This window comes from Bemisia tabaci, unplaced genomic scaffold (assembly GCF_918797505.1).
Source record: "Bemisia tabaci unplaced genomic scaffold, PGI_BMITA_v3".
Lineage (NCBI taxonomy): Eukaryota > Metazoa > Arthropoda > Insecta > Hemiptera > Aleyrodidae > Bemisia > Bemisia tabaci.
In genome coordinates this window covers 131,038-151,840 of record NW_027311743.1, presented here as the reverse complement: position 1 = coordinate 151,840, position 20,803 = coordinate 131,038, and the positions used below count along the sequence as shown (strand labels likewise).

Here is a 20,803-nt window from a genome sequence, read left to right as displayed (position 1 = left end):
CGGAGCGCGAGAGCGGCAGGCCAGCTGTATCGGGTTCTCGCTGGCACTGACAACCTGGACCTTACCTCCTACCCTTCACAATCGGGGCAAACCCCCACGCCGCCGCAAAGCCGTTCGGTAATTACCCCATCACTTGGATTACTTTTCACTACGATTACTAACTGGACCGTATTTCACAACGAGGAGCTAATATTTCTCCCTTATCCTCCAAACAACGCCTGCCCCCTCAGCTTCTTCCTTCGGATAGGTGATTTTATCGACGAGCGAGAAATAGTAGTTCCTCGTTGCAAAATGTAGTTCAACTGACGCTCGGCAGCTCGCTCGCATCGTGACGCACGGCAAAAATCAGATTTGTAAAACATTCGTTTTCCCCATGACAGGGCACCAACGTGAAGAAAAAACGCCCTAACATTCGAGAGTTGCCAAATTTCCTCCGATAAAAACCAAATTTCCTGGGGAAAATTCCCGATATTATTTTTCAAATTTTTCAGACAATTTTGTACGCAATTTAATCTAAAATATTTGAAAATTTTAAGGAAAAATATGCATAATTTTCCTCAAAAATACATGATTCATCCGGAGAAATTTGGTAACTCTCAAATGTTCATACGGCGTTTTTCCTTAGCACGGCAGTGTAGGGGCATTCCGTTTGACGGGTTGCGTTTCCTTAGACATTAAGGGACTGTAGTACTGTGGGTGACGTCCCCTTAAAAATTGAAGGGACATTAAGTATTGCGGATTGCGTCCCCAAATGAAGTGAAAAGGCATCGAGCATTGTGGGTTGCATACCCCCAGAGACGAAATTCTAACTTTCCTCGCGAGGATAGAGGGAGGTACTCAGCCAATGAGAGAGCAGTTGCTTCTGCCTGGGCTATGCTAAGTTTTGATATAACTTATGAAGATAGTTTTACTTTCTCTCAGCAATTAAAATTTTCTATACATATAATGTGTAGGAAGCACCGTAGCCCAACTATCGATAAGACAAGCAACGACATTAAACAATTCGTTTTAGAATTTTATTTTTCGAATGAAAAAAATGTTGATAAAATTCCGATCTCCATTTATTTAGCCCTTTTTTCGGGTAAAAAAAAATCAATTTTATGGTCGAATTCTACTTCGATAATAAGTAAAGAAGCGAGCCGGTACTTTTTATCGATTTCATCCGGTATAGGTCCCATCAATAAGTTCGTAAAACAAGGAAGGAATTTTTGTCATACTAATACTAATTTTCTTTGATCCCAACATGTTTATGGTGCTAGCAGAATTCTTAAAATAGCCTCGTAAAATCACATTTGCAAACTTCAATTGAAACGTGAGAGTATTATTTTCCTATGCTTAAGTACCCAAAGGATGACTCTCTGCGGCATCTATGAAGCATCAAAGGCCACTGCGGCTGAAAACGAATGTTTTACATATATCCTATAAGCTTTTGCCTTGTATAAATATAGTTCTGTATATACCCACTTTTGTTCGACGTCTTTTTGACCCATTTTGACAGTATCGAATGGTGCCTTTCATCATCATCAACATTAAATACAATCAAATCATTGATACTTTGAGTATTAAATAAACATTTTAAATACCGATTACTAATCGTTGTAGAAAGAATTTTGTGATAATTACATACCTATCGCAGCTTTGACAAAGTGCCGAGTTTAATCAACGATTTAGTCGACCAAGCAAGTGGGGGAAAGATTTGGTTGTCATTCAGTGCTATACTTCCTTTCTTTTCTGTATGGAAAAATTTTGTTGAGGGAAAGGATAATATTATCAATACAATCATGGTGTTCGCGTCACTCATATATATCCGGTGAAGCATCAAAATAAAACCAGCGGCAATAATTCTGAAATTATTTACAGTATATATTATTGTTAAAATGGGTTGAAGATGCCTTCCGTACGCTTTAAGCTTTACTCTGACTTTTGTATGAAATTTATTACTATTTTTAAAATAGCATCTAGCATCTTAGCGTATTTGATCATGTCTTTTGTCAGCTTTCTTATAAGCGAATATATAATTATAGTTTTAAGAGATGGAAATACTTGTAAATAAAATGGAATGTTTGTAAGTACTTTTCTTAATTTGTAAGAGGGTGTAAATGGTTTTATTTTTTTTCGAATTGGGACATGTAAGACTTGAATCAGACCGGTAATTTTAAAAAGAAAAAAAATCAATAAAAAAATCATCGATAAAAGGAAACGGAGATGTATAAAATTTGAAATTTTTTTTCAAATGATGTTTGATTTCTGAAGTATTTTGGAAAAATGAGAACAAAGTTTCACAGCAATAACCGGTTGAAGCGGGAAGTTTTGTCAGTTCTCCAGGGTAAATATGGGCAAGACAGGCTAGGCTGCATGCATGTACCATTGTCTTATAGGCTAAGTATGCCGTATTAGATTTATTTTTTTCCTTAATTCATGCAAGACTGGAAAAAAGGAGTGAAATTTGAACAAATGTTTTCGTCATCGGTTGGAAAAACTCAACATTTAAACTTAGATTTTCGAGGTATCATTTCTAAGTTACAGATTGTATTCATGTACAGCTTGCAAAGACGAAGTAATGGACAAGAAATGAATCGACAAAAACTTTGTAGAAAAATTTAACTTTTATTTCAGCTCAGACCATTTTCTTTACTTTTAATTAGAATAACATTCAAATATGTCCTCTTAAAGTCATTCAGACTTCTTAATAGCACATCGATGCATTGCTACACTTATAGGAATCGCGTATCCCTAGTCGACAGTTCTGGATATTGTTCATTTAATTGAATAGAAAATAATCGCTACTGTCGATATTTATGATTAATTTAAGTGGAAAAAAACAGTGTAACCGACTCTTTAGAATTGCCGATGCATATCTTAGTTTGTAACAGTGCAAACATTCCACCATACTTTACATTTTCATTTGAAAACTATCTATTGTGTTTTCCTTTCTTTGTTAAAATACTTTTCCGTGCAAATTTCAAGCAATGAGGTAATGCCTAGTGGCGATTATTGAAAGTTGGCAACACTGTTTTGCCTCCATTTGAATGTATGTAAAACAATCGATTCTGAGTGAGGCAGCATACATCACCTGAAATTGATATTTTTAATAGCTTTAAATGGAAGAGAAACAATTTTGCCGAGTTGCCATTCACTTTAAGTAAATAAAATAGAGATTCAAATGAGGATTTGCATTTTCTGTGTTTAACTATCCTCGAAATGCTCCGTTTTACGAATTTAACATAGCTCAATACACCGTTTTCTATTCTTAAAGATTTGAGCTCATTTACTGGGTAAGTGTTTTTAAGATTAAAATAAAATAAAATAATGAAGTCTTGCCTTTACACGCATGTTTTTTTTTGTATATTAATTCAGTGAATGTACATACCGATTACCGTGAAAACATGGAAAAATCACAATGAAAAAGTTAGACAGATAAAAATGAAAACAACTAATAGTTAATAAGTAAAAAATTCAACACTTGAAACTATCACCCAGGGCGTGTTATCAAAATGTTACAACATACTGCGTTTATGTAAACTGGTGTTGATACCACGTTCGTCTGGTAGATTTGCATCTACTGAACTATTAAGGAAGAAACATGCGTATGAAGACAAGCCTTCTTCCTTCCATTTTAATTTCAATGTTATTAATATTACGCAAAATGCACTATTTCCAATTAAATGTCTCTATTTAATTCCATAAAATTGTATGTACCTATTTTGATTTTTTCCCCTTTCATTCATTCTAAGTACTTGCATATTTCACTTGTAATAGAATGAGCTGTATATTTGTATGATATTTTCACTTGAGCATTACGACCTTATTTAAGTGGCTGCATTGATACTGCTATAGCTTGGTAACAATTTCATTTTATTGGGATATTGTTCTTTCATTGCTCGTATGTGCCTTGTTACTCATGTTCCTGTTTTTTTTTTCAAGTGTCATGTGTACTAGACTTTAACAAACATTGTTTATGCTTTCTTCCTGGGATCAGCACTTCTGTGTACAACAATTAATTAAGTAATTGCAAGAATTTAAGTTCTGATTACAACTGATCTTTGAACTGTTTGTGACATGAAAGGAACTCATAGTTTAATGCTAGGATGCGTCGACATGCGTAACGCATTGACTCTGTTTTCGATAGAAAAATTCTACCAACATAGAATTGAAAGGATACCTTCTCAAAACATTCGGATTAATTTTCTGTGCCAACAAAATATTTCATAAGTGCAAATAATCAAACTTCTTCTTGTCGCAATAATATGCGTACAAGAACGATTCGGTTGTCGATCAGTCAACTGATAAAAACTAATTTTTGAAACTTTCAAAAACAAAATAAAAGGGGGGGATAGTACTTAGACGAATCTATTATTTTTGTTCATCATTTTTACATACTTGATGCTTTAGAGCTTGAAATACAGATCTGTGCCCTGGTTGTCAGTGGAAGAAGAAAATATAAAGAGATAAAAAATAAAATATTTCCAAAGGTCACATCATACTAGGGCCACAAAATAGACATGTGCGACGCAAGTATAGTATGTAAACAGACGTATGCAACTTCGAAATAATTCAAAATTTTTATCGTAAATCGAAAGAAAACTAATCACAAGTATTCACACTATATTCCATCGGAATACTTTTGTGTCATTTCAAAATATTCCCAAATAATATGATGTAGATTAATAACTGACGCCCCGTAACACGCTTTAAACTTTATAGATCCTCCAAAAAAGAATTCCTGAAGATTCAGGAACTATGAGCAGACCGCTTTAATATCGAATCGTTTTTGGAAATACTGCAGAAGATCCGTCTTAACGAACTAATAACGCGCGGTCGATATGTTTAAAGATGATTGTGACATCTAAAGAGAATCTGCCAGTGAATTAGGGTGAACCGCTTACCAAGGAAGATACTTACGTGTGGACAATTTAAATAAAAGCATTACAAAAGCTATAAAAGATCCGAAGTATACGTACAACACGCGACAACCGTAGTTACGTGCATTAAGTGACGTCATCACAAACTGGTTGACTGGACAGCGGGTACCGGTTCTGAACACACTCGTACTTTTTAGGACGTCCTCAATCCACTGAATTTATTGTTCGTTCGAGTAATCCGCCGCCAAGAGTCTAAGTGTACTTCCTTTATTCAAATGTAAACCACCGAGCCTAATTATTTCGTACGTAAAACAAGAATATACTTATCAAACGCGTCATTCAAATGCGTTTCCTGCATTTTGAATTTGTACCGTGGCATCCCAAAAATACTGGACAAACTCTTGCTGAAAAAAAATTTTCTACTCAAAGTACAATGGACTAGTAGAGTAATTCAAGCATTAGAAAAATTTCACGTAGAACACGATTCGCGCAACGAGAATTACTGAAATCAAATCCGGTCCCGGGAAATTTGAATGCCCCGCTCACGAGAAAAACAATCGTCTACTTTAACCAAATCGCACTGAGACGGTTTTCGGTGATCACCTAGATCAAGGTTGTCATATTTTCATACGCAGAGACCTTTGCGGAAACGCTAGGTGCGCGATTTGACTCACGTAGACTTTTTTTTTTCATGAAGGGGGATTTGAATTTACGCATCGGAAAACGTAAAATATCTTAGTTGGGAGTAGAATTCATTAATTTTTGCTGCGTGGAGGGTTTTGCACGTGAAATTTTGATTGGAGAGCACGTGTCATTCTGCCGAATTCGCATCTCGTACTGATGGTCGATTTTCGTACCCGCGCGTTGAAGTCGCCGTGGGCATCCCGCAAACCAGCCGTCGCGTTCCACATTCTATCCTGCCGAAAATTCAGAACAACACAAATCCATCTGAAAATTCTGTACGAATACTACGCTTTTACCTAGATCGCCCGTATGAACACATTCTATTCATTTTTGCTAATATGCGCTTAGACAAGCGGCACACAATGGTCCTCTTGCGAACTTCAGGTGGAGCAAAAAGAAGCGTTGTTCTGTTAAGCTTCTCGCTTCAAAAACGATACTTCGGCACAGGTGAACATTTCGTATTTCGTCTTTCAATTCAATTCTTGCGCACTAGAATGCTACGCAATATTCAACATGGCCGACGTCAACCCGCCAATTAAAACACACGTGACGACACGGGATGTTATCAACCGACGTGTTTACATTTACATTTTTCTTGCGTTAATAAAGGCCATGGTCACCATTCAACATACCTCACGCTTCCGCGGTAGCGTCAGATGTGTTGGATATTGCTGGCATCCTGGTGCATAAGAGTTGGATGGAACGGCTTCCTCTTACGAAATAATCGCCTGTATCAGTTTTGAGGCGGGAAACTCGAAAAAACGCATATATCTTACGCAGATTGTAAAGTTAGGAGTGTTCTTGAGACTTTCTTAACGCGATCATCGTGATTTTTAAAACAATTTTTGTAAGAAACAACTCATCTTTTTTCTCTAGCTGAAGCTTGCAATAGGCTCATATTGTGACAAGCGCGACTGATCCATTCTGCCATGCTAAAGAAGAACGTCGTATGAGCCTTGAGACGTTGTCAGAACTCCTTCGACAAATCACGGATATTCTGGAAAATTTATGGTTATTTTTCTTCCGATTTTTCAGAGAATTTTGTTCTGTTTTATCTGAAACACCTGAAAATTCCAAGAAAAAATATACATAACTTCCTTCAAAGATAAATATTTTCTGAAAGCAAATTTGGCAAAATTCGATTTCTCATACGACGTTTTGCCGTAGCACGACAGCATCCTACTGACTTTTGGACGTATTTCTGCCGAACGGAACGATGCGCAATATGACGTGAGCCCTGTTATGCATATATTCTCATGGGCCGCAGGGCCCATGTCTTAATGCACATAGTTCCGTTTGGCAGCAATACGTCATTTTCATCCGAGTGCGTCTCCGTTGGTTGGTTCGGGGGTCATCTCCGTTTAGATCGGTTGCCCCGGCTCTGGCTCCGACGCGGTAGCACAAACCCTCTCTCGAGTGCTGCCGTGCTAAGGAAAAACGCCGTATCAACATCCGAGCGTTGCCAAATTTCCCTCGATAAAACACGTTTTTTTGACGAAAATCACGCACATTTTTCTTTGAAATTTTCTGAGATTCTAGATTAAAGTGCGAAGAAAATTGTCTAAAATTTTTGGAAAAAAATATTCATAATTTCCTCGTTAAATTCGGTTTTTATGGAAGAAAACTTGGCAACGCCTGAAGGCTCATACGGCGTTCTTCCTTAGCACGGCAGTATAGTAGGCAGGCGTAGCCCGTAGCGTGGCGCGCTAAGCAAAAACCGCATATCTACAGGGGCTTTGATATAGGAGTTAGGAGGATGTTGCCCAGGAGGGCAGTAGCGCGGCGTAACGTAACTCTGTTGATATCACTTTCTCTTGACCGACGCGCGTCGCGTCGCGGCGCGGCGCAGCTCACGGCACTCGAGCACCCGTTGCACATGCTGCAATACCCCCCCCCCCCCCTCGCCACTCGTCGAGGGGGACGGTCGATCGGCGTACAACGGAACTGGACGCGGGTTCGATTGGAAAAAAACGACAACTCTCGAGTAGCATTTTTCGACGGAAAAATTGCGATTTTTTTACGATTTTTTGGCGATGAAATCGCTAGGATCGTCAATATCCGAGCGATTGCCCTCGACCTTGTCGCAATTTCATGTCTATAAAATCGCTTTCGATAAAATCGGAATTTTATCTCGATTTATTACGATTTTTTGTTCGATGGTATTGCGGCAGATTACAGTCGATAAAATGGCTATTTGATTGCGAATGTATGTGATGAAATCGTAATTTTTTATCCGAGAATATTGCGATAAATCGACTTCTGATTTGATTGGAAAAAAACGGCATCCCTCGAATAGCATTTTTCGACGGAAAAATCGCTATTTTTAAATTAACCGATGTTTTTACGATTTTTTGGTGATAAAATCGATAGGATCATCAACATCCGAGCGATTACCCTCGACCTTGTCGCGATTTCATGTCTATATAATCGCGTTCGATAAAATCGGAATTTTATCTCGATTTATCACGATTTTTCGTTCGATAATATCACGGAAGATCGCAGTCGATAAAATGGCGATTTGATCGCAAATTTGTGTGATGAAATCGCATTTTTTATCCGATAATATTGCAATAAATCGACGCCTATTAAAGTGTGATACGTCAATCGATCGAATCGCAACGTATCACGATCACTGCTACTTGGAGTGCGCCATTGGAATGAAAGTAAGAGAGAACGCGAACGAATGGACCAAATGGAATGTCATTTCTGCCGTGTCACACGGAAAAAAGGTGTTAGGGGTTACCCTTCAAAATTGCGATAAGACCCAATTTGTTGGACGATATGGACATTTCCAATTGATTGTGGCAGTACCGCAACTCAATTAGGGGTTAGCACCGCAACTCAAGTTGGGGTTGTAGGTACCGCAACATTTGGGTATGTAATCAACTTTATTGGGGTAACACCGCAATTAACTGGAAATGCCCAAGTTGGGTCTTAATCCCTACCTCTCTTTCCGTGTGCTCTAAGTGCAAAAATGGAGTGTTTTTGAAAATGGACCCAGTAGCGTCTGAATAGTAAATTTTACCGCTAAAATCCTCCGTTCTTCGTGAAAGTGCCACCAATCATCCGAAAGACTATGCTATCAGAAACCGTTTGGATGATTGAATCGACGAAAATCGACGCATTTAATTTTCAAATACTGTTTCACGCCATTGTGATGACAGCCATTGGTGCCTTCGTTTGGACTACATTTTGCAATGAGGAGCTGATATTTCTGGCTCATCCTAGAACCACCTATCTAGATAGCACTCATGTTGTTTCCAAAATTAACCAGAAATTATAGTTCCTAGTTGCGAAATGAAATCTACTTGAAGTATAACTGGACTTGGACATTTTTCCCGTCAATTCTAATTTTAGGAATTTCTCACCATTTGCGCCCCATTGAAAACGCCATATTACATGACTCCTTTTATGACGTCAACAGCGGCGTATCACCGTTGTAGAAATCAAGAGATACGTTTGTTTTGAAATAACGCGAGTCCTCTTTTTTCCAGAACATAATATGGGTTGTTAGTCAAAAGCTAGTTGCCATATGTTGGCGTGCATTTTCGCCTTTTTTCCTTATTCTCGAAATTCCATAACGAAACGTCTGTGCGTCGCGTCGTCCGGGCCGACTCCTCTGTGGCTCCACTGATGTAACAGCGTAACTCGAATCGCGCATGAGCCCCAGAATACATGGGTTTATATGTGGGACAAGGCTCACCTGGAAATTGAGATAGGTCGTTACGTCCACGGGGCGACGTTCTGTGGCTCCGTTTGACCATGCACAACCACCAATACCTAATTACACAACTGTCTCATAATAACTGCCATCAAAACAACACTCATTCATTCACTCAATATTTCATTCCTACAAATACAATTCGATACAATTATACATACATACAATACAACACATATACAATGCATATGCAATACACATATACATAAAATGCATATACAATTTGAATTAAAACCTTCCTTTTAAAGTCATTTTTTTCTAAAATTATTGACCCGGTTCCAATTTTATTCTCTAAGAGTGACCATTCACAGGGTAAAAAGAGACGCTCTTGTAGATAAGCTCAAAATTGAGTTACCACCACCGCTTCTTGCAATTTTGTTTTCAAGACGTGCTGATGCAAAAAACGCCCAAAATTAGCAAACCGACCAAAATTTGGGTGGTATGATTTGCCGTTTGAAAAAAAAAATGGTTTTCAGAAAAAAAAACCTTTAAAAGTAATAGTTTATCTCGCTCGGGACTCAAAATTGTTTGATTTATCAGCAAAATTATTTTACCGGTATCCCCTCATGAAATATTTTCAGAATTTATGAGGAAACTCTATTTTGGATTTGTTGGGTTTCCGCATGGATTAACCTTTCGTTGTTTGTGCATTGAACTTTTGGAATGATTCTTTTTTTTAAAGAAGTCGTGAAATTTTCCTGATAGTGTGCTTTGTGTCGTGATGACTATATTTTAGTTAATTTGCGTTGAATTTTTTGAGATTTCTTAATATTGGTCAGGCCTTCCATTCACCTAGAAACGTGATTTTTTAAATCAAAATTTTGGATCTTTCATCTACTTTTCGCAAATAGAATGGAAGTCTTCTCAAGGAAAAATTCCTCCCCCCCCCCATCCCCCCAAAAATAATATTTCTTTTTTAATGTCTTAGGAGTTAGCATATACTTAGCACTCCAAGGGACGGAATATCGCGCTTAAAGCGTTTTCTTAAGCTCTCTGACCCCCTAAAATGTTCACTTTTTTCCTAAGTTCGTTCTATCGTTCTGCTGGACCGATTTCCATTATTTTAAGCTGCCATTGATGGATAGTCCTGAGATGAGCCGGCTCTATTTAGATTTTGAAAATATGACCCAAATTTCTGTATATTACATGATAAACTTGTACATTTTCCAATTTAAAAGGTGTAAATTTTCATTTTTTGTCACACTTTGTTCTAAAAATCTACCGGCACAACAATCATGATTTTTGCGGCCCTCAATAGAAGATCGCCCCTGGATAAGCCGGTTCTTTTTAAAATAATTCACGGCGCCGACCAGAAACAAAAAGAGGCGCCTCTTGGTAACAGGATGAAACACTTAATACCGGGGATTTAATACTTCCTTATGGACGAGTATATGGGAGCAACAGTCATCTTGCCTGCTAGGTAGATGATGATCTTCGAATGACTTCACGTGCCAAGCAAGTTTACCAAACTTCAGTTTGCGTGTGGAACGAAGTATTCAAACGGTGTCAAAACCCCGTATGGCACGAATCAATCTTGGATCTCAAATTTTGGAGGGCATTTATTTATTTTGTAGTTTCCACATGAAACAGAGAGCCATTTTTTTTTTCAAAATTGAAAATTTTTGGGAATTAGTTTTTCAAAATAGAAAAACCTAATAAAAATTTGCAAAATCATGCCACAGAGGAAATATTGAATTTTTAAAACAAAAATACGTTGTTGCGAATTTGTGAAGCTACGCCATAGAGGGTTCAGCATCCACCTAATATAGTTAGGTCAACAGTTCTTCCGTGCTAAGCAAGAACGCCGTAAATCCATCAAGATTTTCCCGCGTTTTTTGGAACTTAACACTTTATGAAATAAAGACGTTTTCACCCATGCACCTCAAACTTTCAGGTTAAGTTTTTGATAATATTTGCGGAAAAAGTCCGTAAAAATATTGTTCCAGGGTACACATATTTTTCTGCTATGATACGTTGTTTCCAAAAAGTGTAAAATGGCGTTTACGGCGTTTTTGCGTTGCACGGCAGAGTTGAACGTTGGAATCCTGAAAAGAATATAAGCTTCCACTATTACTAAGGCATCAATGAGAGTCTCTCTTTGTATCTGGGGCTTGTAGAGGGCACGAAGGACTCTCTAGGGTTAGGCTGCGTGGCGGAGCACAGTGGAGCGAGCTGATAGAAGAGGTCAGACAAGGAACTTATGGCCAAAATTTCAAATTTTTGTTGTTTATTTCGTCATAAATTCAATTTCAAGGGGTGTTTCTGAAAGGAAATTTCACAAAAAAACCCAATGAAACCACCCTCAAACTTTTTTGTTTCGTATTTTTGAAAGGATACGCTTTCAAAGTTTCCAGATTATGTCCGACTTCTCCTATTGACTCGATCCCATGTGCGGAAAGGGGGTGTACGGCCCATGAAGTACTCAGATATGAGTGGAGCTTACTAATAATCCATGCTTTGTGTTTTGTTAACAGTTAGTAGCGGGTAGTGGAACGACTCAGGACAAGGACGAACAGGAGAACGCGCCGCTGGACTCGGGAAGCGCAGCCCAATCGGTGCCGAAAGAGGACGGTTACAGCGCCGGCGTCCCCGGACCCCTGACCAGGCTCTTCGTCATCGCCAACAGGGGCATCGCCAACCTCATCCAGGACCTCATTCTGGTAAGACACCTTTCTCAAGGGCAAACACCTCAGTCAATGATCCACGCAATGATAACGCAAATCCGCAACATTGTTCCTTCACCATTTAAACCTATGGAAATGTATCTGTCGCAGGCAAAAAGTCAAATCAGGCATTTTGTCAAATGCCTAGGCAAATAGTCAAATATTCTAGCTAAGATTGAAATTCTGCTTCTTTTCCTAATTTTAGACAAAATAATTAATTAACCCCGAGAGAAAAAATTCTCAGTAAAAATTTGCATCACAAAATAGTATTTCAAACGATTTTTGGCTCCTGAGTAGACAGCTAGGTGGCCCTTGAAATTTTCGCTACTTTTCGGAAATTTAAAGTGCGGAACCCTGCAAATGGTTCCTTTTGGTGAGGAAATAACGGGGAAAAAATGAAAATGAAGAAAAAAAATTTTTAAATGGCGCCTCAAAGAGCCTAAAGTTGCGAGCGTGGCGTGCGAAGTCGCGTTTTTCCGTCATTTCGCGAATTTTTTTCTCCCCTTTTAAATGTTGCTACGGCTTTGAAATTTTCTAAAATGGCACATTATTTAGTGTACTTTACGAGAAAAATCACAAAATTTACCACGCCACTTTTAAAATGCCCCCTCTCTCCCTCCAAAGTGGCCCCATCGTGCGATTTTCCCTAACAATCTCCCCGCACGGTGTGTCTTTTTTCTACCTTTGAATTGTTCCCACGGCTTTGAAATTTTCTGAAGTAGCACATTCTTTAGAGTTCTTTACGAGAAAAATAACCAAATTTACCGCGCCACTTTTAAAATGCCCCCTTTCCCCCTCCAAAGTTGCCTCATCGTGCGATTTCGTCGATTGTTCGTAACATTCTCCCAGCACGGTTTGCCGGAACGAGTTTAAATTTTTTGAAGAGTCAATAGCAAAAATTCTTCAGATTCTAGAAGTAGAGTGTCTACCGAGTCATCTAAGCCAAAAATAAAACGATTCTGTTTAGCTGCTGGAAAACAAAACTGGTAAAAAAAATACCTCTTGGTTCAAGACAATCCGGCAACAAGAAACTGCACCGTTTCTTGTCGCCGGATTTAAGAGTCTGGACTCTTGTTTCAATGCAAAATCCGCATGAATCAATGCAATATCCGCTTGAAACAAGAATTCAGGACTCTTAAATCCGGCGACAAGAAACTGCACTCTTAAGTCAATGCAATGCGGCATTGGTTCAAGAGGTTTTTTTTTCACCAGTTAAAGTCGATTTAAAGGTATATCGGGGCTGACATAGGAAAATTACCGGTGTAAAGTTCCGTTCTATTATTGAAAAGAAACGTCCTTCATACTTAAAATGCCTGAAGGTTTCTCAGATATTGTTGTTTAAAGTACTCGAATAGTAATACCACCAACTTCAGGCATATCGTAAATTTTGGTGGCCTAAAACTACCCCTCAGAGCTGAAGAGTGCTTAAATTTTAATTCCATGAAGCTCTCCAAAAAATGACCGGTTTTTTGGGCAGTCAATTAGGCCGCCGAACGGAGTTTGAAATGGAAGCTTAAAATGACCTTAAGCTCACAGAAAAATTTCAAGATGAGCGTAGGAACGGTTTCCGAGTTACCGGGTTACGATTTTTCTGATCTCATACGGATTACTATCTCTTACGTAAATCGATGATAGCGAATTTGAATCCCGGAAAACCACCGATTTTTAGTGTAAAATCGATATAACGAATCAAAACATCGACTCCTTGACATAGAATTTCAATTATACGTGTTAAAATAATGAAGTATCGATATGTTGAACACATTTGCAAAACGATGAGAAGCCCATGGCAGCATCATTTTAACAAGATAACAGCAAATATTAGATTGGATTTTTGTCCCATTGGCCCCCCTGCCCCCCCCCCCCCCCCCAAGTAACCCGATAACTCGAAAACTGTTCCTTGTCTCCGTCCTTACCTTATCTTGAAATTTTTCTGTGAGCTTAAGGTCATTTTAAGCTTCCATTTCAAACTCCGTTCGGCGGCCTAATTGACTGCCCAAAAAACCGGTCATTTTTTGGAGAGCTTCATGGAATTAAAATTTAAGCAATCTTCAGCTCTGGGGGTAGTTTTAGGCCACCAACATTTACGATATGCCTGAAGTTGGTGGTATTAGTGTTCGAGTACTTTAAACAACAATATCTGAGAAACCTTCAGGCATTTTAAGTATGAAGGACGTTTCTTTTCAATAATAGAACGGAACTTTACACCGGTAATTTTCCTATGTCAGCCCCGATATACCTTTAAATCGACTTTGTTTTCCAGCAGCTGAACAGAATCGTTTTCTTTTTGGCTTAGATGACTCTGTAGACACTCTACTTCTAGAATCTGAAGAATTTTTGCTATTGACTCTTCAAAAAAATTAAACTCGTTCCGGCAAACCGTGCTGGGAGAATGTTACGAACAGTCGACGAAATCGCACGATGTGGCAACTTTGGAGGGGGAAAGGGGGCATTTTAAAAGTGGCGCGGTAAATTTTGTGATTTTTCTCGTAAAGTACACTAAATAATGTGCCATTTTAGAAAATTTCAAAGCCGTAGCAACATTTAAAAGGGGAGAAAAAAATTCGCGAAATGACGGAAAAAACGCGACTTCGCACGCCACGCTCGCAACTTTAGGCTCTTTGAGGCGCCATTTAAAAATTTTTTTTCTTCATTTTCATTTTTTCCCCGTTATTTCCTCACCAAAAGGAACCATTTGCAGGGTTCCGCACTTTAAATTTCCGAAAAGTAAAGAATACAGTATTTTTAGGATTTCAACATTAAAAAATATGAGAAGCAATTTAAGAGGAAGAGACAAAAAGAGTTTGTAGGTTTGATGAGATATTTTTCCACAAATATTGAAAACTCGTGAGCTCTTCGCCATAAATTCACGAAATTTTGTTGGCACTCAAAATTTAGCTATTTGCCTAGGCATTTGGCAAAATGCCTGATTTCACTATTTGCCTGCGACATATCGACTCTTTGAGGGGCCAGGTATTCCGACAAGAATCGATTATTCAACATAGGTTTAAATGGAGGAAATCCGGTGTTGCAAAATTACTGGATCCGCCTCTGGTAAAACCTCTGCTGTTAGGTTGCAGTGTTTGATACAAAAAAAAAGAACAAGTATTGAAGGATAACTGGACTACATCTTGCAATTAGGAACTATAATGTCTAACTCAGTTTAGAAACAACGTATGTACCATCAGTTTCCTTATGCACGTACGTGTTTTTACAGATGAGGCAGAAATTACAGTCCGAATTGCAAAATGCAGTCCAACTGTAAGATTTATAGTATACGAGGAAAAAAAGAAAGTAAGACAAAATTACTAAAATGCTTATTAGTAAAGAAATTGAGGGAAAAGTACCTTGCCGGATTTCCAATGGGTGGAGTTTTAGTTTAGAAGAAAAGCAAAAGGTGAGGTGGACCCAGGTCTAGCGCGATTACGGCGTTTTCAAAATCGTGCAATTTCTTTTTTTCTTTTAAAAATACTTAATATAATTATGCACTGTATTAAAAATTTTATAATTATTTCCCTTTAAAATTAACAATTGTTGGTCGGAGGCAAAAAGTATTAGCATTCTGGGAGATTTTTTAGATAGTTATGAAGAAGCAACATTTTTAGAACACTATAATTGCGCTGGTTCCTTTTTGCTAAATGCGATCCAACTTATGAGAAGCTATCGTTGTTGTCGGTATAGAATTTATTTCATTGTTATGAATTTATTGATTTTTGTCAGAATTTTAGCTTATTTAAAAGAAATATTTCAATGTCTTTAATTGCTACTAAGCTTACGATTAATTCATGTTTCATCTCATTACAGCGATTGGCTCAAACCAGTGAAAGGATCGTCAACTTCAAGGCCAGACTCATCACATCTATCATCTAAGCTCGGAATGGAACCCATTTGGAGTTTCTTTGGAGCCCCTCACGTTCATCTGCAAACCCCGATTTTCCGGCTCCCTATCATAATCTACCTTCGTTCGGCATCCTGCTTTGGATATCACCCCTCCGCGCATGTTCCTGGAAAATAATGAGAGGCCACTCTCATGGATGGGCAAATCAGTAAAACCACGATGACTAATACAGCTGTGGAGACACACGTTCAAAAATCTGGAAAAAAATCGACACATTAGAAATTCTGCAAAACTGCATGTGTTTTAATATGCTTTGCTTGCAAAATTCCAAATAATTATACCACTAGGTACCGATTTTACTTCATCAAAAAAATGTGGCTCCGCATCTAAAAATTCACATCTTGCTCAGGTGAATAATTTTTTGTGTGTCCATAAAAACACACCCTAGACAGGAGGCATGGTGAGACATTATTCGTCTCAAAGTTTCAAATATCAACGCTTACCTTTTTAATGGCATATTCGAGTAGATAAAGGAATACGAGACCTTTTTTTTCAAAATTTCCCAAAACTAAATATTCACAGTGAAAGAATTACATTGTACCTATGAACATAATACATTTTAATACGTAGATTCCGCGTTTAAGAAGGAGTCGGGTAGATAAAAGCACTTGGAAAGATCAACAAAGTGAGGTGGACCCAATCAAAACAGCTCTACAATTTGCGTTGTTTTAATCATACGCCGCAATTTTAAAAATGCAAACATAGAAATCCTGGATTGCATCTTCCAGTTAATGTATTTCTCGCAAAAACTCACGAAGATTCCTGGAAGAATCATTTATAGGATGAGAAAAGGTGATGAGAATAAGATCATCATACTCAAATTTCTGACGTCTAATATCGTCTCTTGAGCTGAAAATTCCTCGTGTAAAATATACCGGCAAGTTCCCAATTTTAACCGAAAAAATTGTATCAAAAGCACCGGTCTACTTTGAATGCAAACACTATGGAATTTTCTTCTATAACTTGTAGCTTCGTCAACTACGATCAGCTTTCAGGAAATTTGGGCAAAGTTTTCAATCTTCACCATTAGACAAACTTAGAGAGAAATTCCAAAGGTGCAAAAATATACTCCTAAGTTTCAGGGACTCTCTTATACACCAATAAACAAGGATGCTTTTTAAGATGTTGGTGAGTTTCCGCGTCAATTAAGTAACGTAACGTTTTCAAGATGTCACACACGTAACGTCATACTTCGAAATCGAAGCTTGGATTTCAACTATTCTTGAAACAACACCTCAAGAAAATGGCCCAAAAAACTTTCACGGGTGATTAACAGATAATTTTTTGTTTCATTAAGAAAGAAAAACAAACATTTGGCTAGTTTCACTCCTTATCAATTACCTTTTAAAATTATTTTAGTCATCCTCATATAGAGCTAAACGCTCTTCAGAAAAGGAACAACGATTCATTTAATTAACATGATGAGGATGATATGGGCAAAAACATATGTTGGAGAAATCTACGTATGTCCTTTTTAACATGCAAATTATTCCTTTCAGACAAAAGATAAAAACTCCTGGGCTGTTATAAATAATTATCTGCAGGTAAAATTTACCGTTTATTTCCTAAGCATTAGTTACCAAAAATGATATAAATTACCTCATATAGTATCGAGGTTCCTCTAAAGGCAACAATTGGACTTTTACGTTTTCTCTTTCTCTCTTTTGTCTTTTACTCTCATTAAGACGATTTCCTCTTAAGTTTATTCCTAACCTCGCATATCAGGGAATTGTTCCCAAATCTGAACTTGCAGACACTTCGCTTCATTCAAAAATTCAATGAGCCAATGGACAAGGTGAAAAAAATTCATTTCGCGATAGAAGGCAGTATTCGCAAAAATTTTGAAAATCGACTTCGATAGCACTTTGAGTTTGAGCTGAAACAAAAATATTTCAGGATCTTTATCAGTTGAGCATTTTATTGAGGTACGAGTTTTGAACTTCATGTTGAATTCATAAATCAATAATGCATAACAAATAGACAAAAGAAGAAAAAAATGCACCACGTGTGAAAATCGACTTGTTCAATCCAACAAAACATACTCCAACATATTTAAATTCAAACCTTGTCTTTTAGATCATTGAAAATGACACCAATTGAATGATAATGAGAGAAAGAGTAGTCCGAGGTAGACCAAGGGTCAAACTGTCAAACTCGCATTCTCAAGCACCTACTGAATGTGAAGAAAAAAAAATGCATTCACTAGGTTGGAGACCTTGTTGCATAGTTAGAAAATTTGATATTTAAGTAGATAGTACATTAATATTAATTTAGTAGGTAAAATAATGTTTACATTTACACAGCCAGTCTTGGAACTCGTAGACATACTGGTGCGATAAAATGTTTTAACGAAGGAAAATGAGTGCCGTGCCTTATACTTGGGAAAATGCGAGCCTTTTGATTTTGAAAGTGATGAAGAGGGGCATTAATCAAAATTTAGAGTAAGGTTCGTCTATTCAAATTAACTTGATAACTTAACTTTCTAAAATTTCCCTAGGTTCATTTTTACGAACTTCTGAACTTCTTCCAATTTAGCAAATATTTATGAAACCTAACATATCGGTGCGCTTTAAACTCTGCAAATTTTGGTCCTCAAATTTCTCGAGGATTGAGTATTCGAGAATAAATATCACTCTAACATCAAGAACAGTTTAGTGATAATGCATAGCGGTGAGATTCCCTGAATGTTTTAAAATCTCACCATGTAGTTTTCCTTTTTTCCTACAACTCTACGGTTGCATTGAGCTCTCTTCACCCCGGCAAGAATAGTGACAATATATAAGTTTTCGAAACTTTTCCAAATATTTCCGAATCGTCCTTTATTTATTAATCAGTAAAATTACATAGATTGTGGTGTCGATCGTTCCAAAATGGACGTATCTACCTACGAGATAATTGTGAGTATTTACTTTCAAGCTCATCCAAAAATTTGCGTTATTAAATTCCACGATCCCATCGTGATGCTCTCAAAACTTGCATTATTCTTGCCAGGTTTTAACGATAAAAATTAAAACTATAGGTGTGTGGTTTGCGTACTTTAAAATTTGATAAAAATTACGTGATATTTTGTACAATTGATCCTCCTTTGTTATCACACGCTTATCAATGATTTTATGTTGGTGTCGACCAATAATATTCTACAATGTAACAGCTTCATAAAACAGTCATCGAAAATTTGTTGAGGAAACGAAAATAAAGAGGCAAAAATGTATAAGAAACTAAATAGAAAATAATATATTCAGAGTTTGCTGTGTGTCATAAAACACCGCTTTCGTCATTAGCACAGCTCAAAATTTGGGTACAATGGATAGTTTTAGAACGCGAGTTGGTTCCTCTAAAATGTATTAAGAACAAAAATGGATCAGCTTACTGATTTAAGGAAATAATAGTTGTTTTACTCTACTTTCTAAGCATTAAAATCCACAAGGCAGTGAAATTCCTCAACCCTTCCTCTTAATTGTGTGCCTCTAATGTCCAATTATCTAAAATTACTCTAATTCGCCAGAAAAAAAATGACTGTGAAAAAAACCCAACTACAACAACAAATTAACACCCTGATCAAGGAGGGTCAATTTTACAAAAAAGAAAAAAATAAGTAAGTGCTCAGTTTTATCATATTTAAGAAAATTAAAAATCTTACTTTGTATTTATTTTATCTTTTTATTATAGATTTCAAATGTCCTCATTTTAGGGAGGGAATACATTTAATGTAAATACGGTATTATATTTTTGTACATATTTATGATAATATCATCACGATTGATGAGTCTATTTTCAAATGAATTTTTTAAAATTAGACTTTAAGAAAATCTGTTCCAAAAGACTAAAACATAAATCGGGAAGAACATACTTACTTACAGTTTTCAATGGTCTATCAGTGCTTACAATAGTCAACAGCCTCTCTGGCTAAAATCCATAAAGCAGGAATTAAATAAAGCTTTATGCTGTTTCTGTACTTCCTGATTTTTTTATTTCAATAGTGAAGTTATCTAGATGACGGGGGCCAATTTGTGTATTTCTTCATCTGCAGATGTCTTTCTTTGTCACTGACACTAATTTCTTTGAGATTTACCTGGCGTAGCGGAATATATGAGGTAAAAGAGAGAAACCCAGAAAATAAAAATCCTTCAATCCAGTGTAAAATACTCCAAAATGGGCATACTTCCTTCTAGATAGTTTCATCATCAAAATCAGAAGATCCACACGTGCAGAAGAAAGCGTCTTCATGAAGATAACCATCGTAAAAAATCTCATCGTCCCATTTCTTACTTAATATCTTAATAGAACGCTGCAGGACTTTACAGCTGCAGTATGTCAGCATTACGAGGCCGTCATGTCGCGCCTAGTGTAAGTTGACATTCTTTATGACTTATCAAAATAAGAAAAAAATCTGCAATACAATATAGCTCGGAATAAGACAATTTCATCAGAAAATCAAGTTCTAAATACACATAGGTCAAAATATGTATTCTCTGGAAATGATAATAAGATTCTAGATTTCGTAAGCGGCTTGTGTGACCCTTCAGAGCTCAAATGTTACAGTAATAATCTGATCCAGCACCGATATGATGCCATATTTGGATAGTACGTTTTGTATATGATAAAAGTATATGCAACACAACTGTTGTGTGATTTTATGTAGAAAATGTACATTTTTTTCATGCAGTTTGTTATTTTATTTTCATTATTTATTACCTGGCGGCAATCCCTCATAAAAATAAGTGAAAAAAAATATCCATCCAGTTCTCTCATTCACCAATCTACCTTCTTACTCTGCCGTGCTAAGGAAGAACGCCGTATGAACATTCGAGAATTGCCAAATGTCCTTCGATAAAATTTTCGACATTTATTTTTGAGGCAAGTTATGAATATAATTCCTTGAAATTTTCAGGAACTTTAGGTGAAATTGCGAATAAAAATATCTGAAAAATTGGAGGAAAAATATTCCTATATTTAACATGAAATTATTGTTTTA

General features: G+C 37.1%; 1 protein-coding gene across 2 annotated transcripts in view; it reads left to right on the top strand.

The window, feature by feature from the left end:
- The window catches only part of LOC109035997 (uncharacterized), a 120,761-nt gene extending 100,268 nt beyond the window's left edge, over positions 1-20,493 (top strand). For both annotated transcript variants that reach the window (XM_072305730.1, XM_019049886.2), the window contains 2 exons: positions 11,742-11,927; positions 15,735-20,493. In XM_072305730.1, the coding sequence (XP_072161831.1) occupies positions 11,742-11,927; positions 15,735-15,800 (252 nt within the window). In that variant the 3' untranslated portion in view covers positions 15,801-20,493. The remainder of the gene's footprint in view (positions 1-11,741; positions 11,928-15,734) is intronic.
- The last annotated feature ends 310 nt before the right edge of the window (positions 20,494-20,803 follow it).